Raw genomic sequence first — 22,890 nt, 5'->3', positions numbered from 1 at the left:
CAGGAGCTGAGGGTTGCAGGGAGGAGGGCCAGCGCCCCCATCCCTCCCCTTTTCCTCTTGGGCCTGTCTCTCTCCGCAGGGTCCATCTGACAGGGTCTGGGGGCCTCTTCTGGGGGCCTGGAGGAGCGGTGGTGGCCGTCAAGTCCAGGTCGTGGCTCAGAGGGCACCAGACACTCCCCGCTGTCCCAACCAGACACTGTGGTTACGACTTGGCCCAGTGTGGCCTGAGCTGTGAGTCAGGGCTTCTGTGGCCTGGTATCCAGGCCTGGCTGGGTGGTGGACCAGGCAAGGGACACACCCCTCCAGCCCAGCCCCACAGTTGCCCCTGTCCAGGCCAAGACCCCAGGACTTCGTCCCCAGATGCTCTGCACCAGGGTTGGGTGCACGGCTGCTATGGGGACACATGGGTTATGGGTTGCCTCCTGCCACCAATCCAGGGCGAGGGCACCCCTGGTGGCCACCCACAGCAGCACATGGAGCGGCCGGCAGAGGGCACCAAAGGCTCCTCCAAGGGTGCGGCTCAGGTGGACGCCAGATGGGCGGTCAGGTGCCTCTCTCCGGCAGGGCGCTGAGTGTGGCCCGCTCCCCCTTCTCGGGAGCCTCCGTCAGCCTGGGCTAAGATCTCCAAATCCAGTTTCGGCCTTGCCCTCTGACTCATGCCCCTCCCGGGGCCTGCCGAACATCTGGCCGAGCTAGCTCTGTCCCCACCATTCCCACTAGGGTTGTGCCCAGTGAAAGCTGGGCTTGGGTGACAGGCTTTGGGCCTTTTGGTCACCGGGACTGGGAGGGCCACAGGAAGAGAAGTGGGCAGGGTCCCCTGTGAGCTCAGGGGCCGAGCAGCCTGGCTGATGGCCCGCCCTCTGCCCAGCAGTTTTTAGAAAAGGTGCAGTTTTCAGGGACTCCAGGGTCCACTCTCTCTCCCAGGGAACTGAGACACACGGCTCCTGGGAGACTTAACTGGTTTAATTGTTTCGCCTTGGTGCCTGGGCCACCTCTTATCTCTTGGATGAGACTCAAGTCCAGGCACCAAGACACACCAGCACCCCCAACACCATGCGGAGATCATTGGCCTGAAACTTGGCCAGAGAAAGCTCCACTCCTGGGCCTGTGAGGGTGGGCGCTGGGGGTGTCTGAAGCCTGCATGGTGTCTGCTGCATCCTCGCCCTTGCAGGTGAAGCGTGTGTCATTCCCCCACTTCCCCCCAATGGCAGCCACAGCCTCCTGCTGGAGCCCCTCCCAGGTCCCCCTCAGGGAGCAGAACCCTGCGTGTGTGCGGGGCTCAGCCCAGCCAGCCTGGAGCTCCAGCCCACCCTGGGGTGTGGATGGATGTAAAAGTGGGTGGGGATGGGGGAGCATTACGGGGGCCAGGACCCCCCAGGTGCACAGGGGAGGCCGAGAAAGAGGCCCAGCCCCAGGGAGTTCTGTGGCCTCAGGGGAAGGCGGACAAGGGGCTGGCACCACCAGGGGGCAGGTTTGGCTGAGACTGGTCTTGGTGTGGGCTGGGGCCTTGGGTACTGGTGGTCCTAAGGATGGGCCTTGTGCCTCCAGACAGAGGCAGAGACCCCTAGCCAGCACCGCGCCCCCTCCGCGTCCTTGGTACAAAATACATACACATATAAAAATAATACTCCATGCATTGGGGGTGGGCTTCCCCTCCGCAGGCCCCCGCCCGCGGCAGCCAGGCCTAGCTGTCCTCCCCCCTTCTCTGATTCATGGAATGAAACTTGTTCATGAGTTCTTCCAGCTCCGACCCACTTTGCTGCTTCTAGGGAGAAATGGGGGCAGCCTCAGCCGGAGGTCCCACAGGTCCGGGTGCCGGCCTCCCCCTTGCTCTGCGACCCCAGGAACCGGCGGGGGCGGGAAGGGCGCAGGGAGCAGGAGGGGCGGGGGGGGGCAGGAGGGGCGGGGGGGGGCAGGAGGGGCGGGGGGAGGCAGGAGGGGCGGGGGGGGCAGGAGGGGGGGCGGGAGGGGCGGGGGGGGGCAGGAGGGGGGGCGGGAGGGGCGGGGGGGCGGGAGCGCAGGCGGGCTCACCTCCAGGAAGGCCTTCTGCACGGTGAGCTGGCTGTACACGCGGACGCCCTCCTCCCCGCACACCTTCTTCAGCTCCTCCTTGTTGAGGGAGAAGAGCTGCGGCCCAGTCAGGATTCCCAGGTTCTCCACGATCCTGGCGGCGGGCGGGTGGGCGTCAGGGCCGCACCGTGGGCGAGGCTGCCTGGGCCCCGCCCCGACCGCTGCGCACCTTGGGCCGCGCCTCCCACCCCCACCCGGATCCCTCGCTCATGCCCCGCTCACCGCGCGCTGAAGGCTTTGGCTTCCAGCCAGGCGCGGACCTCGTCGGGACCCGACTCGTAGGTGAGCGGCTGGCTCACGGGCTGGCTGCGCTCCACGCGGAAGTGCCGCTGTGGCTGCGCCCTGATGTTGCTGATTTTCCGGATGAGCTCGTCGTTGACCTCGTCCATGTGCTGCATGAGCTCTAAGGGGGGGCGCGACTCAGGCCCCCCGCTGCCTTGCCCCTGTCCCCGCCCCCGGCCCAGGGACCTGCCCACCCTTCCCTCCCCCAGGTGGCCTGGACGCGGGACCTCCGCCTCGAAACAGCAGCTCTCACCGTCTTTGTTTCCCGGGAAGCTTGGGGGCAACTTGTGGGTCGGGCTGGCGGGGCCCCAGTACTTCTGACCGACCTGCGGGGGCGGGAGGCGATCAGGCTCCCCACGCCCCGCCCCCGCCTCCCAGCACCTGCCCGGGACCCCGCCCCTCCCCTGGCCTGCGGACCAGCCCTTCCCTTCTGCCCAGGGAGCCCTGCACCTGCCCCAGCTTCTTCAGCTGCGGGGCTGGCCCTGGGGCGGGGCTGGGCGCAGGCGGGGCTGCTCCAGGACGCTCGGGGGCTGCGACCCCAGGGACCCCCGCGGGCTCACCTGCTCGAAGGGGGCGCCGGCGTCTTCCGGCCGCGCCTCGCCCAGGATGTTGCAGGGCACGTACCCCGCCTGGCCGCTGCGGCTGCGCAGCTTCCACCACTGCCGGCCGTCCTCCAGCACCTGTGGGGCGCGCCGTCAGCCCCTCCCCACACCCAGGCTCTGCGGGGCTGGGACCACCCGCTGGTTCCGCTTTACAGAGGTCGGGGCGTGCCCTAGGGTCTCCCAGACCCCCGCCTCACTCCATCCCCTCCGCAGCCCTGTTTCCACTCCTCCATCCCTCGCTGGGCTACTCCTCCCCCACCCTGCCTCAGGGAGTCTGGGAGACCGTTTTTTTTTTTTTTTTTCTGAGACAGGGTCTCACTCTGCCGCCCAGGCTGGAGTGCAGTGGTGCAATCACTCCCCACTGCAGCATCGACCTCCTGGGTTCAGGCGATCCTCCCACCTCAGCCTCCTCAGTAGCTGGCACCACAGGCGCACACCACCGCATCCAGCTAATTTTTCTATTTTTTGTAGAGATTGGGTTTCTAGGTATTGCCCAGGCTTGTCTCAAATTCGTGGGCTAAAGGGATCCTCCTGCCTTGGCCTCCCAGTGCTGCAGTTACAGGCATGAACCGCCTAACCAGGCTGTGGATGTGGCCCACTCCCCCCAGCCTGCTCCACTTTCTGTCCCGCAGTGGGTGGCCTGGATTCCGGCTGGCAGATGCAGCCAGTGCAGACGTGGGGGCTCCTGGGTGGGTGTGAATGACAGGCCCCTGCTGGGTCCATGTGGTGCAGACGCTCCCCCCAGCCTGGCACAGGGGTCCCTGCATGCCTTTGGAGATCCCCAAGATGGGGAGGCCCCTCCAACAGGCTGCGGATCCTGATCAGAGCCCAGGGGCGGGGACCCTGGAGAAAGGGGCAGGCAGCTGTGCCCCGTCCTGGCATCACCCAGCCTGGTCCTAGACCGCTCCCCGCCTCCCCTGATAGCCCCTCCCTTGAAGACCTGCCCCGTTTCCCCCTCTTGGACCCCCTCGTCCAGCCCCCTCACCTCTAGGACCTCATCCTTGAGCACTGATAGCTCGTTGGCGTTTCGGGCTGTGAAGTCATACAGGATCTTGACGTACTTGGCCATGGCTGGTGTTGGCTGGTAGCCCCTGTGAGGAACAGGAGGGGCTGAGGCCCAGGCTGGTTGGGGTCTTCTCTGAGACTTGGGCAGCGGCTGGGGGGCAGCAGCTTCCCAGGTGCACGGCTGGCTGCCTCTTTTCTGCTCTGGAGGTCACCGTGGAGAGAGGCTGCAGGCAGCGTCAGCCGGGAATGGAAACTGTGACAGCCCCAGAGCTTTGGGGCCTGGCGTGGAGGCGGGGCAGGCAGGAGGTGGGAGTGGCGCAGGGGCCTGTGGCACAACAAGGCTGGCCCATCCCAGGCCACCTCAGGGGTCTCTAGTCCAGCACCCCAGGGGAACCAGAGCCAGGGGCGTTCCTGGGAAATGCCGGGGTCACAGCTCCCCCCAGCTGGCCAGTGAGGGCCAGCATGTCTTCAGAGCCACAGCCCCTCTGAGGACTGAACACAGCCCAAATGGTCCAGTGGAGGATGGGTCTCCAGCTCCTCTCTGTGGCGTGGGACCTGCACCTCAAACACGTGTGGGTGAGGGGTCCTGGCTTTGGCATGTAGCAGGCCTGTGGCTGTCACCTGGCCAGGCCGTCTGTCCGTCCTGGTCAGTGTGGCCCTGGTCATCAGGGCAGCTCCCATGTCCAGGCGCTCAGGGAAATGAAGGGGCCATGGACTGTCAGGACAGAGCCAGGGTGGACAGACCAGGAACTGAAGTCAAAGGGTAAAATGTTTCTAAGGGTGGTCCTAGGCCAGGGACCATGGGAGCCAGGCTGACATTATGGGCAAGGGGAGGCCATGCTTGCTTAGAAGATGGATTTCTGGCCCCCCTTCCCCCCAAAATTGAATCCTGGGGTGAAGCAGGGTCAGGGGCTTCCCATACAGATCCTGAACCAGGAATGGGAACAGAAGGGAAGAGGGGAGGCAAGGAAAGACAGGACTCCCCGTAGTGCCATGGGCTTGTTCTTTGTCCTCTGTGGAAACGGTGGGGGCTGGGGGTGGAGGGAGGGGAGAGCTTCACTAGCCCAGGACCCCAGTCTCCTCTTGCGGCTCTACCAGAGGTTGGGCCTGAAGCAGTCACAACAGGATGACAGTTTTTGGTGAAACCACTCAAGTTCAGTGGTTTATTAAGTTTCTAACCTTGGTTCTAAAACATACATGTGGACGCACAGACAGAGCTGATATATTAGGGTAGAGAATGTGTGCATGACTTTTGAAATGTTTCCTTTAATTATATATCATACAGTTAAAACTGCTTCAAATCTGGAAAAGTGGTATTTTAAACCACTTGACCAATGCACTTGCTACCACCTGGTGGCAGCGTACCCATATGTTTTTAGAGCCTGTAGGTTCTGAAGGGTTTCACTTTCACGCTCCCTCACTTTGAGGGGGGCTTACCTTTGAGTATGTGGGGAGCCGACTGGTGGTAGGGCATCCCCCGGGGGGGTGGGCTCTGAAGCAGGGCTGTGCTTCTGGGAGTTTCGTATGGACTGTCGGCTCACTGGACTCACCTGTGGTGAAGGTGGGCGGCCTGAGCTAGACATGGGGCAGGGCTGGTTAAGGAGGGCAGGGGCAGACTGGGTCCCAGGACAAGGGGGCATAAGACAGGGGCTCGGCTAATGTGCTGTGACTGACGCACCACTGAGGGTGACGGAGCCTGAAGCCTGGTGATGCCGGCACGGGCTGCCTCTCCTGGCGGGGCTGGGGGCAGCTGAGCTGCAGCTGAAGGGGCGGTGGGTGGAGGTGGGCTGGGGAGGGGAGCTCTGGTGAGGGGTGGTGTTGGGGCCAGGGAGGGGAGCTCTGGGGAGGGGTGGTGTTGGGGCCGAGGAGGGGAGCTCTGGGGAGGGGTGGGTGTGGGGGCCGGGGAGGGGAGATCTGGTGAGGGGTGGGTGTGGGGGCCGGGGAGGGGAGCTCTGGGGAGGTGTGGGTGTGGGGGCCGGGGAGGGGAGCTCTGGGGAGGGGTGGGTGTGGGGGCCGGGGAGGGGAGCTCTGGGGAGGGGTGGGTGTGGGGGCCGGGGAGGGGAGCTCTGGGGAGGGGTGGGTGTGGGGGCCGGGGTGGGGAGATCTGGTGAGGGGTGGGTGTTGGGGCCGGGGAGGGGAGCTCTGGGGAGGGGTGGGTGTCGGGACCGGGGAGGGGAGCTCTGGGGAGGGGTGGTGTTGGGGCTGGGGTGGGGATGGGGGCTGCTGGTGCTCTCACCTCGATGGGGGCAGATGCCAGCCCCTCCACCTCCCAGGGGGCCTCCTGCAGCACATCCACGGGGGGCTCCCAGCCACTGTGGAACTTGGGCACGTACAGGGGCACCTGCGGCTCCCGCGGCCACTCGGAGCTGGGGTGGGAGGTCCTGAAGTCAGCCTTGCCCCTCCAGAACTGGCCCAACCAGGACCCCCATGCTGGCCCCTGTGCAGTGCTGGCCCCCATGCAGCTCCGGCACCACTCTGCCCTGCCATACCGGGGCCGCATCCAGCTCTCTCCCAGGGACTCCCACAGCGACATCTCCTTAGGGACCAGGTGGCCGCGCAGGAAGTCCACGGCATCTCGGGAGAGCAGTGGGCAGGAGACGGAGCATGCGATGTCTGGGCCACCGCAGGTGTTGACGATCTGGAGCACAGCGAGGTTCAGAAGGGACTGAACAGACGGGCCCACAGACCCCATCCAGCACCCCCGCAGCTCCACAGGCTGGCCCTTGGGAAGGGACTTTGGACCCCAGGGAGTGTGGCCACAGAGCATGACCCAGGCTGCCCAAAATGGGCACCTGCTGCCCCGACCCCCACCCCGGGGAGAGAGATACTCCAGAGGCCTCTGGGCTCCCGCCCCGCACGCCCCTGCTGCCCGGCCCCAGGCACCAGGTCCAGAGGCCCGAAGAGGAAGTGCACGAGCTCGGCGGCGCTGGGGTTCTGGATGTGCTTCTGCAGCTTTGCCTGGGGGCAGGAACCAGTGAGCAGGGGCCGGGGCAGGGCCTCCACCCACCCCTCAGCACAGACGCTGGGCCAGGGCTGGGGCCGCAGGACTCACCAGCAAGTTAATCGCCAGCTTGATTTTCTGGAAGCAGTCGACGAACTCGCCCTCAGAGGGGGGCCGTGCCCGCAGCGTGAGGACGCCCTCTGGCATGGGAGGCACCATGTGAGCTGGGCTGGCCCTGGTTTCCCCAGACCCTGCACCTTGTGTCCCATGCAGCCCATCTGTGTGGGCCAGACCTTCCCCAGCTCCATGAGTGGCCCTGTCCCTGGCCCCGTCCCTGTCCCCTGCACCTGCTGGCCCCTTCTTGCCCTTCTTCTTTCCCTTCTTCCGCTGGTTCAGCTGCTTGAAAGCCTCGGCCGCCTTCTGTAGCCGAGCCACAAACCACTCAATGTCGTCCAGGGCACAGTTGAGGATTTGCTGGGGTCAGAGTGGGTCGGGGTCAGTCTCAGACACTCCCCACTGCCCCGCCCTGCTGCAGGGATGGCCCCAAACCTGCGGAGGGGCAGCCACAGGCTGGGGACTGGCCGGAGGGGTGGCAAGGACCAGTGCCCACTGCTGGGGACCTGGAAGGGAGGGGCCACCTGCCATGCCCAGGCACCCACCGTCTCCTTCTCTATCTTCTGAGCCAGCACAGCCCGCGGCTCCTCCTCCTCTGACTCCCGACGGCGGAAACCTGATGGGGGACATGGCGGCTGCTCACCGAGCCCCTCACAATGAGCCCTGTGGAGCCACCGCCAGCCCCTCAGCCTACCTGGCTCGCTGAGTGGCACCTGCGGGCCCACGCGATTCTTGGCCTGTGGGGAGTCTCTGCTGCGGTGCTGGAAGGGGATGGGTGCCGGGCCCTGGGGAGGGGGCAGGATGGACTGCCGCTGCCGAATCTTCTCCTGGTGTCTCCTGGAGGGCGAGGGGGTCCTGCTCAGCCCCGACGGGAACACACCTGACCCTCCCTCCCTGCCCAGCTCCTCCTCTCTCTGCCCCCTGCGACCCTGCTCTCCCTTTGCCCTACTTCAGGGTCTGCGGCCGCATCTTCTTGCCCAGCCGGCAGTCGGCCAACGCGCTCTCGATGTCCTCGTGCACCAGCTCTGCCTGGGAAAGCGGGCATCAGGCAGCCGGGAGGGCGGCGCACAACGCTGCGGAGCCCCGCCCTGCCCTGCCCGGTGCCACCTCACCTCCACCTCGTCGCAGTGGAAGAAGTGGACGTCGGGCTTGCTCTGCTCCGAGTCCTGGCACACAAGCAGCAGCACGGATGGGTAGCGCAGCTGGTTCAGCACCGTCTGGCTGCGCTGCACGGTGGGCAGCGGGAAGTTTTCCAGCTCCTCCTGCGGGGACACGTCGCGCCGACACGACTCACACCGGCAGGGAGTGACCGGAGCTGTGAGCAGCCGCGAGACACCGGCAGGGAGTGGCCAGAACTGTGGACACGCCTGGAGCACAAGCCCCTCTGGCGCTGCTGGGAAATGGGCTCCCAAAGATGAGAATGAGGCCCTGACACGCCCCGCAGCTGTGCAGCAAGGCTGACCCAGGCTTCCAAACTTCCCTGGACTCAGTTCCATGCGGCCTTCTCTGCCCACCCTCATCCCATCCTCTTCCAGGGAGCAGAATGATGGGGCATGGCCGGCCCTGCAGAGAGGCCTGGCCGCACATGTGGGCTGCAGCCAGTGGCTGCTGCCGCCTCTACCCACCGTGCTACCTGTTCCCCCCGGGCGCTGGGCCCCACCTGAGACTCGATGTCCAGCAGCCGCAGTGACTGGTCGTTCACCTGCAGGAGCATCTCCTGGGTCCAGATCTTCTCCTTGGAGCTCAGCTGCACCAGCTTCCGGATGGCATCCTCCACAGACGTGATGGCTTCGCTCTTGTCCATGATGAATGTGGCCAGGTGCTGGGGGTGGGCGGGCGGTCACTGTTAGGCAGAGCCCTCCTTGTGCTGAAAGCCCAGCCCCCAGGGGTCACAACCTGGGGAGCTGAGGGGCCACAGCCAACCCTGGGTAGGGCGGTAGGACGGGGGCCCGGCCCCGCCTTTGGTGGGGGAAGTCTCTATTCTGCCTTGGCAGGCATCTGTGGGCACCATGCTTGTGTCCTGACAATACCCTCAAAAGAATTCCAACTGCTGCCTGGCCCCGCGCCACCATCCTCACTGCCCACCTCCTGGCACAGGCTCAGCACCCGCCCACTGCACTGGCTGCGCCAGCCTCCCCAGCTCTCTTCCTTCTCAGACGTCCCCTCTGTGGCCACCTGGCTACAATGCCAGCCATCACCCCATCCCCGACCTGCCCTGTTTCCCTGAATCAGACCCAACGTCGCACTGCACGTGGCGTGCTATGTGTCTGGCGTGCTTGCTACTCCCAGGCAGGGTTCCAGTTGCCACTTGCTAAGCTGTGTTCCCAGGTCCAGGGCAGAGCCTGGTGCACAGCGGACCCTCAACAAGTGCGTATGGGATGCACCCATCCCTGAGGATCTGCGGCCAGCCTGGCCCTTGCCCTGTGCCCTCCATCTCTCCTCTTTCCAGGCCTGGCTCAGGCCCCCTCCTCCAGCCAAGCTGCCCTGTCCGCTGAGTAAAACCCTCCTACGAAAGGTCGGCCATTCGGTGCACAATGCTGGCACAGCTGGATAAACACTGACGTGAACTATAGGACAGTCAAAGACAACCATGAAACGCAAAGCATAAAAGTTTGTGTGGCTGGGTGCGGTGGTTCACGTCTGTCATCCCAGCACTGTGGAGGCTGAGGCGGGTGGATCACCTGAGGTCAAGAGTTCGAGATCAGCCTAGCTAACATGGTGAAACCCTGTCTCTACTAAAAATACAAAAATTAGCCGGGCATGGTGGCGGGCGCCTGTAATCCCAGCTACTCGGGAGGCTGAGGCAGGGGAATCACTTGAACCTGGGAGGCAGAGGTTACAGTGAGCCAAGATCCCACCACCACACTCCAGGCTGGACAACAGAGCAAGACTCTGTCTCAAAAAAAAAAAAAAAAAAAAAGCTCGGGCATGGTGGCTCACACCTGTAATCCCAGCACTTTGGGAGGCCGAGGCGGGTGGATCACAAGGTCAGGAGTTCGAGACCAGCCTGACCAACATGGTGAAACCCCATCTCTACTAAAAATATAAAAATTAGCTCGGCATGGTGGTGGGCACCTGTAATCCCAGCTACTCAGGAGTCTGAGGTAAGAGAATCGCTTGAACCTGGGAGGTAGAGGTTGCAGTGAGCCGAGATCATGCCATTGCATTCCAGCCTGGGTGACAAAGCGAGACTCTGTCTCAAAAAAAAAAAAAAAAAAAAAAGAATAAGTGAGCAGAAACATGCAAGGGACTATGAGGCCGCTATGTCTCTGTGAGAGGCAGAGTAAAACCTGAAACACACAATATAACCAAACAAGCAAAACCAGGCTGCTGGGCCACAGAGCAAGTCTCAGTAAATCTCAAGTGACTGCAACAGTACAGAATATGTTTTCTGACCATAACAGAATTAAGGTAGAAACCCGTAATAATAAAACAGAAAATCCTTAAATGTTTAGAAATAAAGCAACATGGCTGGGCGCGGTGGCTCAAGCCTGTAATCCCAGCACTTTGGGAGGCCGAGACGGGCGGATCACAAGGTCAGAAGATCAAGACCATCCTGGCTAACATGGTGAAACCCTGTCTCTACTAAAAAATACAAAAATCTAGCCGGGCGAGGTGGCGGGCTCCTGTAGTCCCAGCTACTCGGGAGGCTGAGGCAGGAGAATGGTGTAAACTTGGGAGGTGGAGCTTGGAGTGAGCTGAGATCCAGCCACTGCACTCCAGCCTGGGCGACAGAGCGAGACTCCGTCTCAAAAAAAAAAAAAAAAGAAAGAAATAAATAAAGCAACATATTTCTAAATAACCCATGCATCAAAGATGAAGTCACAAGAAAACTAGAAGGCATTCTTGTTGCGGGAAGTCAGGGATCCTGAGGTTTCCCCGATACATTCCGAACTGAACATGCATATCACAATTTGTGGAATACAACTAAACCAGGGCTGCAAGGGGAATGTGGAGCTTTCCATGAATATATTAGAAAAGAAAAATGACTTAAGATCGATAATCTGGCCGGGCACGGTGGCTCATGCCTGTAATCCCAGCACTTTGGGAAGCCAAGGAGGGCGGATCACTTGAGTTCAGGAGTTTGAGACCAGCCTGGCCAACATGGCAAAACTCTGTCTGTACTGAAAATACAAAAATTAGCCAGGTGTGGTGCACGCCTGCAACCTCAGCTACTTGGGAGGCTGAGGCAGGAGAATCGCTTGAACCCAGGAGGCAGATGTTGCAGTGAGCTGAGATTGCGCCAGTGCACTTCAGCCTGGGTGACAGAGCGAGACTCCATCTCAGAAAAAATACAAAAAAAAAAAAAGATAAACAATCTAAGGTTTCACCTTAAGCAAGTAGAAAAAGTGAATCAATGCCGGGCGCGGTGGCTTACGCCTGGAATCCCAGCTCTTTGGGGGGCTGAAGTGGGCGGATCACGAGGTCAGGAGATCGAGACCATCCTGACTACCACGGTGAAACCCTGTCTCTACTAAAAATAAATTTAAAAAAAAAATTAGCCGGGCGTGGTGACGGGTGCCTTAAGTCCCAGCTACTAGGGAGGCTGAGGCAGGAAATGGCGTGAACCCAGGAGGCAGAGCTTGCAGTGAGCCGAGATCACACCACTGCACTCCAACCTGGGTGACAGAGCGAGACTCTGTCTCAAAAAAAAAAAAAAAAAAAAGATTGAGACCATCCTGGCTAACACGGTGAAACCCCATCTCTACTAAAAATACAAAAAATTAGCTGGGCATGGTGGTGCGTGCCTGTAGTCCCAGCTACTCGGAGGCTGAGGCAGGAGAATGGCGTGAACCCAGGAGGCAGAGCTTGCAGTGAGCCGAGATGGTGCCACTGCACTCCAGCCTGGGCGACAAAGCGAGACTCCATCTCAAAAAAAAAAAAAAGAAAGAAAAAGTGAATGAAATAAAACCCACAGTAAGTGGAAGGTAGAAAATTAAGAGGAGGTTAGCGCACTTGTATACAGACATCAACATCAATAGAGACAAATCAACAGAGCCCAAAGTTAGTTACGAGAAGGTAAATAAAATTGGTAAATCCCTAGCAAGCCTGATCAAGAAAAATACTAGAGATAACACAAATTCTCAAAAACCAGAACGAAAGACGGGGCATCACTACAGACATTTCAGGCAGGAGAAGGAATTAATAACCAAAATCTTCCCACAAAGAAAATCCTGCACTCTGAGGGCGGCACTGGCAAATCCTAACAAATATCTAAGGAAGAAACAATAACAAGCTTTCACAAACTCTTTTTTTTTTTTTTTTTTGAGACGGAGTCTCGCTCTTCGCCCAGGCTGGAGTGCAGTGGTGCGATCTCGGCTCTCTACAAGCTCCACTTCCCGGGTTCACACCATTCTCCTGCCTTAGCCTCCTCAGTAACTGGGACTACAGGCGGCCACCACCATGCCCAGCTAATTTTTTGTATTTTTAGTAGAGACAGGGTTTCACCGTGTTGGCCAGGATGGTCTCGATCTCCTGACCTTGTGATCTGCCCGCCTCAGCCTCCAAAAGTGCTGGGATGACAGGCGTGAGCCACCGTGCCTGGCCCACAAACTCTGAAAACAGAAGAGGAGGGAATACTTACCTGCCCATTTTATAAAACCAACATAACCCTACCACACACCCTGCCATCGACATTATAAGAAAATTACAGACCAGTACGTCTAACAGACATCAACACAAAACATTCCTAACCACACTATTACCACATCAGTACCTCAACACAGGAAAAAAGATCACACACTTGGAATAAATGACAACTAGGCTGGTTCAACATTCAAAACAATCAGTATGGTCTAGTACATTGAGACTCCGTCGCAAAAAAAAATAATAAAATAAAATGGATCCTGGCCCTAAACGCAAAAGCCTACACTGTGAAGCATCGAAAAGAAAACACAGGAACTGGCCGGGCGGGGCGGCTCATGCCTGTAATCCCAGCACTTTGGGAGGCTGAAGCGGGTAGATCACCTGAGATCAGGAGATCCAGAACCTGGCAAACATGGTGAAACCCCGTCTCTACTAAAAATAAAAAAATGAGCCGGGCGTGGTGGTGGGTGCCTGTAATCCCAGATACTCAGGAGGCTGAGGCAGGAGAATTGCTTGAACCCAGAAGTTGGAGGTTGCAGTGAACCGAGATTGCACCACTGCACTCCAGCCTGTCCAGCCTGGGCGACACAGCAAAACTCTATCTCAAAAAAAAAAAAAAAAAAAAAAGGAAACACAGGAACTTCCACAATTAATTCCTAATTTACAAAAAATAAAAGAAAACACGGAAGAAATCTGCAGAAATTTGGTCAAGGGATGACTTCTTCTAGTCATAGGATACCAAAACCCTAAACTGTAAAAGAAAAACATACACACGGACATCATCAAAATTGATTTCCACTTATCAAACCACAGTGATGGAGGCCGGATGCAGTGACTCAGGACGCAGTGACTCAGTCCATCATCCCAGCACTTTGGGAGGCAGGTGGATCTCCTGAGGTCAGGTGTTGGGAACCAGCATGGCCAACATGGCGAAACCCCATCTCTACCAAAAATACAAAAATTAGGCCGGGCGCGGTGGCTCACACCTGTAATCCCAGCCCTTTGGGAGGCTGAGGCGGGTGGATCACTTGAGGTCAGGAGTTCGAGACCAGCCTGGCCAACATGGTGAAATCTCGCCTCTACTAAAGATACAAAAAATTAGCTGGGCGTGGTGGCGCGCGCCTGTAATCCCAGGTACTGGGGAGGCTGAAGCAGGAGAATCACTTGAATCCTTGAGGCGGAGGTTGCAGTGAATCGAGATTGCGCCACTGCACTCCGGCCTAGGCGACAGGGCGAGACTCCACCTCAAAAAAAAAAAAAAAATTTAGCCAGGCGTGGTGATGCATGCCTGTAATCTCAGCTACTCGGGAAGCTGAGGCAGTAGAATGGTTTGAACCCCGTAGGCAGAGGTTGCAGTGAGCCCAGATCGTGCCACTGCACTCCAGCCTGGGGGACAGAGACTCCATCTTCAAAAAAAAAAGACAGTGATGCATATGCATTGACAAGCCACAGACTGGGAGAAGAGCTGGCCAGTCCACACACCCAAATCTCTCTATAGAGAACCCCCAGCCACCCATAAGGACATGTCCTGTCCACTAGGGGCCCTGGGAAGAAATGGCCACTAGGGAAGAAATGGCCACTAGGGGCCCTGGGGAAGATGCCGCATAGCCCAGTCGGATCCTTCCTCTACACTGTTTTCCTTTTCTTTTTATTTATTTGAGACGGGGTCTTGCTCTGTTGCCCAGGCTGGAGTGTAGTGGTATGATCACAGCTCACTGCAGCCTCGACCTCCCAGGCTTAACCAATCCTCCTGCCTCAGCCTCCTGAGGAGTTGGGATGACAGACATGTGCCCACCAGGCTAATGTTTAATTTTTTGTTGTAGAGACTGGGTCTCGCTGCCCAGGATGGTCTTGAATTCCAAACCTCAAGTGATTGCTTTGCCTCTGCCTCCCAAAGTGCTGAGATTACAGGCAGAAGCTGCTGTGCCTGGCCCCAGAGTTTTCTTAAAGTAAGTTTAGGAACCAGAACACAGATGGCTATAAATTATATGACTTCATTTATAGGATATTCTCAAAAAGACAAAACTGTGGTGATGCGGCTGGGTGCTGTGCTCACGTCTGTAATCCCAGCACTTTGGGAGGCGGAGGCGGGTGGATCACGAGGTCAGGAGTTCAAGACCAGCCTGACCAACATGGTGAAACCCCGTCTCCACTAAAATACGAGAATTAGCCAGGCACAGTGGCTCGTGCCTGTCATCCCAGCTACTCAGGAGGGTGAAGCAGGAGAATTGCTTGAACAATTCGGAGGTTTCGGTGAGCCGAGATCGCACCGCTGCCCTCCAGCCTGGCTGAAAGAGCGAGACTCTGTCTCAAACAAACACACACACAAACAAAAACTGTGGTGATGAAGGGCAGGCAGTGTTGCCAGAGGTTGGGGGTGGCCACCAATGTTGGGGATTCACAGGTTTGCAGTGATGGAGCTGATGGGGCTGACTGTGGTGCTAACAGAACCACACCCCTACATGCACATGGCTTTTACTGTGGGATAATTTAGAAAAAAGCAAACCACGGACCCAGGCTCAGGTGGCTCCCACCTGGCTGGAGAGATTTCCCACCAGACTCTCACCCTCTCTCTGGGCCCCAGTGTCCTCATCAGGGAGGGGCAGGAAAACCCCACCCACCACTCACTCCTCACTCTGTTGGCCTCTGGGCAGATGGGAAAGGCTCCTGCTGGCTGGGGCCAAAGTCCAGGAGCCAGGCTGAGAGGCTCCAGGATCCTCCTCAAGAGGGCAGAGTCCTGTAGGCTTAGAGCACAACCAGGAGCCCAGCTCGCACCCAGGCTTGGACCACAACCGGGAGCCCAGCTCGCACCCAGGCTTGGACCACAACCGGGAGCCCAGCTCGCACCCAGGCTTGGACCACAACCGGGAGCCCAGCTCGCACCCAGGCTTGGAGCACAACCGGGAGCCCAGCTCGCACCCAGGCTTGGAGCACAACCGGGAGCCCAGCTCGCCCAGGCTTGGAGCACAACCGGGAGCCCAGCTCGCACCCAGGCTTGGAGCACAACCGGGAGCCCAGCTCGCACCCAGGCTTGGAGCACAACCGGGAGCCCAGCTCGCACCCAGGCTTGGAGCACAACCGGGAGCCCAGCTCGCACCCAGGCTTGGAGCACAACCGGGAGCCCAGCTCGCACCCAGGCTTGGAGCACAACCGGGAGCCCAGCTCGCACCCAGGCTTGGAGCACAACCGGGAGCCCAGCTCGCACCCAGGCTTGGAGCACAACCGGGAGCCCAGCTCGCACCCAGGCTTGGAGCACAACCGGGAGCCCAGCTCGCACCCAGGCTTGGAGCACAACCGGGAGCCCAGCTCGCACCCAGGCTTGGAGCACAACCGGGAGCCCAGCTCGCACCCAGGCTTGGAGCACAACCGGGAGCCCAGCTCGCACCCAGGCTTGGAGCACAACCGGGAGCCCAGCTCGCACCCAGGCTTGGAGCACAACCGGGAGCCCAGCTCGCACCCAGGCTTGGAGCACAACCGGGAGCCCAGCTCGCACCCAGGCTTGGAGCACAACCGGGAGCCCAGCTCGCACCCAGGCTTGGAGCACAACCGGGAGCCCAGCTCGCACCCAGGCTTGGAGCACAACCGGGAGCCCAGCTCGCACCCAGGCTTGGAGCACAACCGGGAGCCCAGCTCGCCCAGGCTTGGAGCACAACCGGGAGCCCAGCTCGCACCCAGGCTTGGAGCACAACCGGGAGCCCAGCTCGCACCCAGGCTTGGAGCACAACCGGGAGCCCAGCTCGCACCCAGGCTTGGAGCACAACCGGGAGCCCAGCTCGCACCCAGGCTTGGAGCACAACCGGGAGCCCAGCTCGCACCCAGGCTTGGAGCACAACCGGGAGCCCAGCTCGCACCCAGGCTTGGACCACAACCGGGAGCCCAGCTCGCACCCAGGCTTGGAGCACAACCGGGAGCCCAGCTCGCACCCAGGCTTGGAGCACAACCGGGAGCCCAGCTCGTACCCGGGCACAGGGGCCTTTTCTTTTTCTGGATTTTTTTTTGAGACCGAGTCTTGCCCTGTGCCCCAGGCTGGAGTGCAGTGGCATGATCTCGGCTCGCTGCAACCTCCACCTCCCAGGTTCAAGCGATTCTCCCGCCTCAGCCTCCCGAGTAGCTGGGATTACAGGTGTGCACCGTGATGCCTGGCTAATTTTGTATTTTCAGTAGAGATGGGGTTTTGCCGTGTTGGCCAGGCTGGTCTCGAACTCCTAACCTCAGGTGATCCAGCCTCCCAAAGTGCTGGGATTACAGGCGTGAGCCACCGCGCCTGGCCTAAGACTTTGTTGCCCAGGCTGCTGGAGGGCTGCGGTGGGATCCTAGCTTGAACTCCTGGGCTCAAGTGATCCTCCTGCCTCAGCTTCCCAAGCAGCTGGACTACAAGCTCACGCTACCAGGCCTGGCTGGGAGGTGGGAGGATTGCTTGAGCCCAGGAGTTTGAGACCAGCCTGGGCAACATAGGGATCCTGTCTCCACAAAAAATAAAATAACTAGACAGACATGGTGGTGCTCACCTGTAGGCCCAGCTACTGGGGAGGCTGAGGCAAGGGGGTCACGAGCCTGGGAGGCGGAGGCTGTAGAGAGCCAAGATGGCACCACTGCGCTCCAGCCTGGGCACCTGGGTGACAGAGCTAGACTCTGTCTCAAAACAAATGAGAAAGAGAGAGAGGAAGACACACACACACACACACACACACACACACACACACCAAAAAAAAACATGTTTCCTGAGTTCTCTGTGTCAATGAAACTGACCTAGGAAAACAGAAAAGCCCTCGGGGCTGGCTGCTGGTCCTGCGGGCGCAGGCAGCCCAGTCTGGGCCCTGAGAAGCAGCCTGGGTCTCCCTGCAGCCTCCATCAAGGGCGTCTTTGTTCTGCCTGCTCCCTCCCGATCCAGTTCCTTGTTTTGGGGCCAGGATGATCGTTTCCTCCACCGGCTCTTCCCATCCACGGCTGTGCAGCAGCCACAGTGTTTTACCAGCACACCCTGGGCTGCCTCACCCCTCAGACCGCAAGTTCCCGGGACTGGAACCAGAGAGGCGCTTTCCCCCATCCCATGGCTGAGCCCGGCACAGTGTGGGCAGTTCTGGCTCTGGCCTCCCCCGGCCCCTGTGGGTGTCGGAACCTGGGCTGACCACTCTCCCTGGAGCTCTCTCTCTTTCTTTCGTTTGTTTTGAGACAGGTTCTAGCTCTGTCACCCAGGTGCCCAGGCTGGAGTGCAGTGGCGTGATTCTTGGCTCACTACAGCCTCTGCCTCCCAGGCTCGTGACCCCCTTGCCTCAGCCTCCCCAGTAGCTGGGCCTACAGGCAGGCACCACCATGCCCATCTAATTATTTTATTTTTTGTGGAGACGGGAGCATGAGGACAGCCATGTCCTGGGGGCGGGGCCTTACCTGGTGGCGGGGCCTTACCTGGACATGGTACTGCGAGGTCTCGTGCATGATGACGTTGGAGTTGGAATACTTCTTCCTCTGCTCTGAACCGGGAGACACCAGTCACTCACCCCCACGGGCGGGACCCACAGCCCTCCATCCAGTTGGGACTGGACCCACAAGGGAAGGTGAAGTCAAGCAGAGAGGGGGCTGCTCCGTGGACCTCTTGGCCACCAGGAAGGATGTGGGTGTGAAATCAGGACCTGCAGGAAGCCCCCTTGGAGAAGGACGCAGCTCCGAGAAGGCGACGGGCTCGCTCAGAGTGGGGACTGGGGAGCCTGTGCCGGGGGGCTTCCTGTCCCAGAGGGTGAGGGGACAGGAGGGGGTCGCAGCCATGCTTCCCACTCTGAGAGCTGCCAGCTTCACCATCCCTGCCCTCCCAGGGCTTCTCGCTTTCCAGACTAGGCACCTTGTCCAAAGTCACAAGGGAAGGGTGCATCTAGCTAGGGAGAGGGTGGGATCGTGTCTGGGGAAGGGCAGAGTGCAGGAAAGTGGGGGCTGGCCAGGCCCCCCTCCTGGAGCAGACAGCTGGCGGCTCATCCTGCCTGAACCCCCCTGTGATCAGGTTGCAGCAAGGAGTGCAGCGGAATCAATATTGATGCTCCCTGAATTATTAGTAAAGGCCTCTCCCCTTACAGCTGTGGGGGAGGGGATCCAGCGGCCAGGAGCTTTCAGAAGGTTGATTAGGGTCCAGAAGCCTCCCTGGGCACCCAGGGATCCCCTGGGCCAGGCCAGGCACAGCTGTGGGGCAGGGGCGGCTGTCCCCAGCCTGGACGCAGCGCCCATTTCTCCCGTGACGTCCAGCACGTTCTCAAACCTCACTCACCAAACAGGTCCTTGGGGCTCATCCTGGCCACACTGTCGGACCGGCCCAGGCTGCCGCTGCAGGGGAGGGGCTGTGAGGGCAGGGCCGAACTGCACCCCTCCCCGGGGACTGCTCGGAGGGTGAGGGTGGGGTATTCGGGATGGGCGGGGGGGCTCACTTGGTGGCACCCGGGCAGCAGCTCACAGCCCCGGACTGGCTCATGGTGTCCCGGGCAGCGGCCAGCAGGAGAAGGGCAGACCTCAGTGTGGCCCGGGTCTGAGGCCAGTGCCTGTCTCAAACCTGGGTGGACAGAGGGGCTGTGCTGACAGTTCCTCCCGGCCTGGCTGGCGTCTCCCCTCCTTCCCTGGGCCAGAGCCCTGACTGGCCTGGCCTGGGCAGGGGTCTCTTGGGGGACAGAACTCCTGCCCCACATCCCAGTTGGCCCCACGTCCCAGTTGGCAGTCGTTCAGCCTCATCATGCCCCAGACCCTAGGTGCTCCACAGGGACCCCCAGAGGCTGCCTGGGAGGCTCTGATGAGGGTCCTGGGGGGAGAAGGCACTTTCCAAGCTGGGCAGCGTTGAGTTCAAGGCCCTGGTGCTGGGGGGAGAGGGGATGGGGTGGGTAGGGGGAGGGGGACATGCTGGGGGTGTTGGGGGAGGGGGTGGGGAGAGGGGGCGGGAGTGTGGTGGGGGGTGTGGAGGGGGCAGGAGTGTGTGATGGGGGTGGGGAGGGGGTGTGGTGGGGGTTGGGGGAGGGTGGGTGGGAGCTGCAGGATGGCAGGAGAGGTGAGGCTAGAGCTGGGGGTGGGGGTGGATCCTGAAGTCCAGAGGGAGCCCGGCTGGAGCTGCCACTCCTGCCCCACCCCAGGCCTGCACCCCAAGGGGCTCCTGCACATGCATGTGGACTTGCCACCCACGCATGCCACCTCTGTCCAGGCCCCAGCAAAGAGGCCAGCTCTTAGTTCTTTCCTGGGCCTGGGAGGCCTGGCTGGGAACAGTCCGTGCGGGCAGGAAACCCTGGGGTCCCGGGGTGTGGCGTGTCCTCACCCCGAGGGCAGGGATGTGTCCAGGCGGCCAGCACAGGACCCTTGGCAGCCAAGCCCAGGGGAGGGACTGGAGGGCGGGTGTGGTGGGGGCTGAGACTGGGAGCCAGTCCAGTGGCCCCAACACACAGTATCACTGCCCCTGCAACGAGGTAGGGTGGCTGTGGGGTAGGCAGCTGGCGCCTCTGGCCTCCCCAGGGGTAGAATCCCCAGAGCCTGTCTCTGGGCTCCCAGCGCCGCCCTCTTCCCTGATGCATTTTGGGGAAACTAAGGCCCAGCTGCCAAGGCAGGCAGGTGGGTCTGATTTGGGCTGGACCCTGGGGCCTTCCCAGGGTGATGGGCAGAGCCTGATGGCCTTGAACCAGGCTGACTTGCCCCAAGGGGACTATGCCCTGTGGGAACCTGGCTGTTCTGTGGCTCTGTGACCAGCTCCCCACAGGTCCACACCATCCGCCTCCTGCCAGGGCCACAGGGCCGTCCCCTGTGGCTTCAGAGTTTGGGTCTGCCAGGGTGGGGGTCACCGGCCAGCGTTGCTGGTATGGAGGGTCAAGGGAGTGGCCCGCAGCACCCAGGACTTTCTGGTTTGACCAGGTTTGGCCTAGAGGGAGGGTCTGGGGGGCCCGGGGGCACTGCCTCTGCCATGAGGGGCTGGGTGCACCAAGGGGGCGTGGCCACTTCCTCTGTCTCTCTCTCCGTGGAGAATGTCTGGAATGTTCACGGGCTCAGTGGCAAGCCTGAGTGTTTGCTTAATGGGATTCCTGGCGGGGTTCACCAAGGGCGCCAGGCACGTGTGTCCAGGCACACACCTGGGCAAGACACCAACGCACCCTCGCACCCAGGCCTGCAGGCACGCAAACATGGAGGGCTGTGACACACGACCCCCCCGGGGAAGGCCAGGTTCCCGTCCTTCGGTTGCCTCCAGGGTATGGGGGACCTCAGGCCCAGGCAGGGCCAGGCTGCAGTGGGGTGGGTCCAGGTGTGGTGTCTGGGTCTGAAGCACCTGGGTATGGGGCTGCCTCCTGACCCGTGGGAGCCCCGCCCCCTGGGGAGGCTTCTTTGGCCCACTGGGGGTGGGGTCCAAGCCCTGGAGGCCCAGGCTGCACTTTGTACTGTGGTCATTTTCCCGGTGTGAAGTGAGGCAGAGCCGGGTGCCTTGTCAGTCGGGCTGTGGAGGGGAGGCGGTCCCAGCAGGGCAAGAGGGTAGAGAGACAGGCTCCAAGTTCAAATTCCAGCTCCACATGCTGAGTGACCTTGGGTAGGGGTCAGCTGAGTCATGGGGGCTCCAGGCTGCCCTCATGGGAGCCGGGTGGGGCCCTGGAATGGGGGTGCCCCTCAGGCCCTGGCCGTGTCCTGGTTTGGAAGCTATGTCTTGAAGGAGAAAGGGATAAGCTGGGGAAGCTGAGGGTAGGGAAGGAGACCCAAGCAGGCAGAGAAGGCCCCGTGGGAGCGCTGTGCCAACAAGGCCTGGGTGCTAAGCAGGCCCAGGAGAGGCTGGGACCAAGGAGGGCCAGCAAGGGGAGGAGGGGCCGTGAGGGGAGGGGCCGTCGCCAGCTGGGCCTGCCTCCCTGGGATTGGGCACAGGGTGGGTGGGGGCAGAGGTCCAGGCATGCCTGGCCCTGCCTCCCCCTCCCCTGCCACCAGGGACACCCCACAGCAAGGGGCAACGCCAGGCAGCTGGACCCAGAGACCAGGAATCTAGGATGGCCGAAGTTCGCCTGCCCACAGGCTCCTGCCAGCCCACCCTGCTGCCTCACCTGGCAGGGCCTCTGCAGCCCCCGTCCCAGCCTCTCCTCCCCCCTGAAACTCCCACCCCCGACCCTGACCTGGAGACTGACCCAGCTGGTGCTTCCCGGGCCACTGGCTTCGTTCTGGGCTCCGACACCCAGGAAGTACCTCTTGGCTCCGGCCCACAGGGAGTGGGCGTGCGGTGCTCACCTCGGGAAGGTCCTGCGGCCCACAGAAGCGGGAGAAGCCTCCGTACCACCTGCGCTCTCCGCACGCAGGGATTGCCCCCACCAAGCCCCAGAGCTGGGAAGGGGCAGGACGGGGCGGGTGAGTCACCCATCGCTGGCTTAAAAATATCCTTGCTCGCCAGCCGCCGCCCAGGACCGACGCGGGCAGGCCGGGCTGCAGCAGGACCCGTCCAGGAGAGGCGGGGGCCCGGCCAGGACCCCAGCCCCCTGCCCCGCGCCCCCGGCCCAGCCGCCCTCCAAGTGTTCCGCGCCCTGCGACGCCGCGCCCGGCCCGGTGTCCGGAACCAGAAGCCCCGCGTCCCATCGCCACCGGGGAAACTGAGGCCCGGGTGGGCGCGCTCCCCCGGGTCCGCAGCGCTCACCTGCTCCCGGCGCCCCGCGCTCGGCCTGTCCCCTCGGCGCTCGCCCGTGCGTCCGTCTGTTCGCGCCTCGGCCGCGGCGCCCGGTCTCTCGCGGGCGGCTGGGACGCTCGGCGGGGCCGGGCCGGGGCGGGGCTGGGAGAGGAGAAACCTGAGCGACAGGTTGCGGAGTCACCAGAGAGCGAGCGGGCGGGCGCGCGGGGGAGGAGGGCGTGGGATGGAGGCGCCCCCGCCGGTCTCGGACCCAGCTCCGCCCCGCCGCCGCCGCCGCCCCCGCCTGGGCTCTAGCCCCAGCCCTCTCCGCCCTCCCCAACACCCACCTGGGGGGCCCCTCTGCGGGCCTCGCCCCTGGCGCTGGGGCCCTGGGGACAGGCGGGGCGCAGGGCCGCCTCCGCGGGATGAGCAGGGCGGGATGAGCAGGGCGAGGCCTCGAGCTCTTCCTTGGACAGGGCCTAGCTGCGCCCCAGCAGGCCGGGGGGGACAGGGGGATGCTGCCAATGGGACTTCGGGGGCAGCGCTGGCGTGATGCTGGAAGGGCCCCAGCCCTGGGGAGGTCAGAGCCTCGCCGAGCCAGGTGCCCCAGGCGTGGAGCAGAGTCGCTTCCCTTAGCGGGCCTGCCCCAGGTCTGGGGAAGCTGGGTAGAGGCTTGTGAGTGGGTGGGTGTCAGGCAGGACCTAACCATG

General features: G+C 61.5%; 1 protein-coding gene across 12 annotated transcripts; it reads right to left on the bottom strand.

Annotated features, from left to right (window-relative positions):
- Positions 1 to 942: 942 nt before the first annotated feature.
- Positions 943 to 22,354, bottom strand: EPS8L2 (EPS8 like 2). Of its 12 annotated transcripts, none has more exons than XM_030918547.1 (22): positions 22,211 to 22,354; positions 21,711 to 21,903; positions 19,880 to 20,017; positions 19,011 to 19,132; positions 18,854 to 18,909; positions 18,007 to 18,071; positions 8,675 to 8,836; positions 8,127 to 8,276; positions 7,964 to 8,043; positions 7,709 to 7,851; positions 7,560 to 7,630; positions 7,248 to 7,374; positions 7,012 to 7,100; positions 6,843 to 6,917; positions 6,449 to 6,597; positions 6,196 to 6,325; positions 5,397 to 5,509; positions 3,940 to 4,045; positions 2,913 to 3,032; positions 2,293 to 2,678; positions 2,032 to 2,164; positions 943 to 1,765 (listed from the first exon to the last, which is right to left on the bottom strand). In XM_030918547.1, exons 4-22 carry the CDS (start codon positions 19,052 to 19,054, stop codon positions 1,685 to 1,687), a joined length of 2,280 nt encoding a protein of 759 aa, XP_030774407.1. In that variant the 5' UTR covers positions 19,055 to 19,132; positions 19,880 to 20,017; positions 21,711 to 21,903; positions 22,211 to 22,354; the 3' UTR covers positions 943 to 1,684. The 12 variants fall into 12 exon arrangements, with proteins under 12 accessions (XP_030774407.1, XP_030774410.1, XP_030774405.1 ...); XM_030918550.1 differs by having other exon boundaries at positions 21,811 to 21,903; XM_030918545.1 differs by having other exon boundaries at positions 21,699 to 21,822.
- Positions 22,355 to 22,890: the final 536 nt, after the last annotated feature.

This window comes from Rhinopithecus roxellana, chromosome 15 (assembly GCF_007565055.1).
Source record: "Rhinopithecus roxellana isolate Shanxi Qingling chromosome 15, ASM756505v1, whole genome shotgun sequence".
Taxonomy (NCBI): Eukaryota; Metazoa; Chordata; class Mammalia; order Primates; family Cercopithecidae; genus Rhinopithecus; species Rhinopithecus roxellana.
Note: the sequence above shows the minus strand (reverse complement) of the source record. Positions and strands in the feature narration are given on the sequence as shown.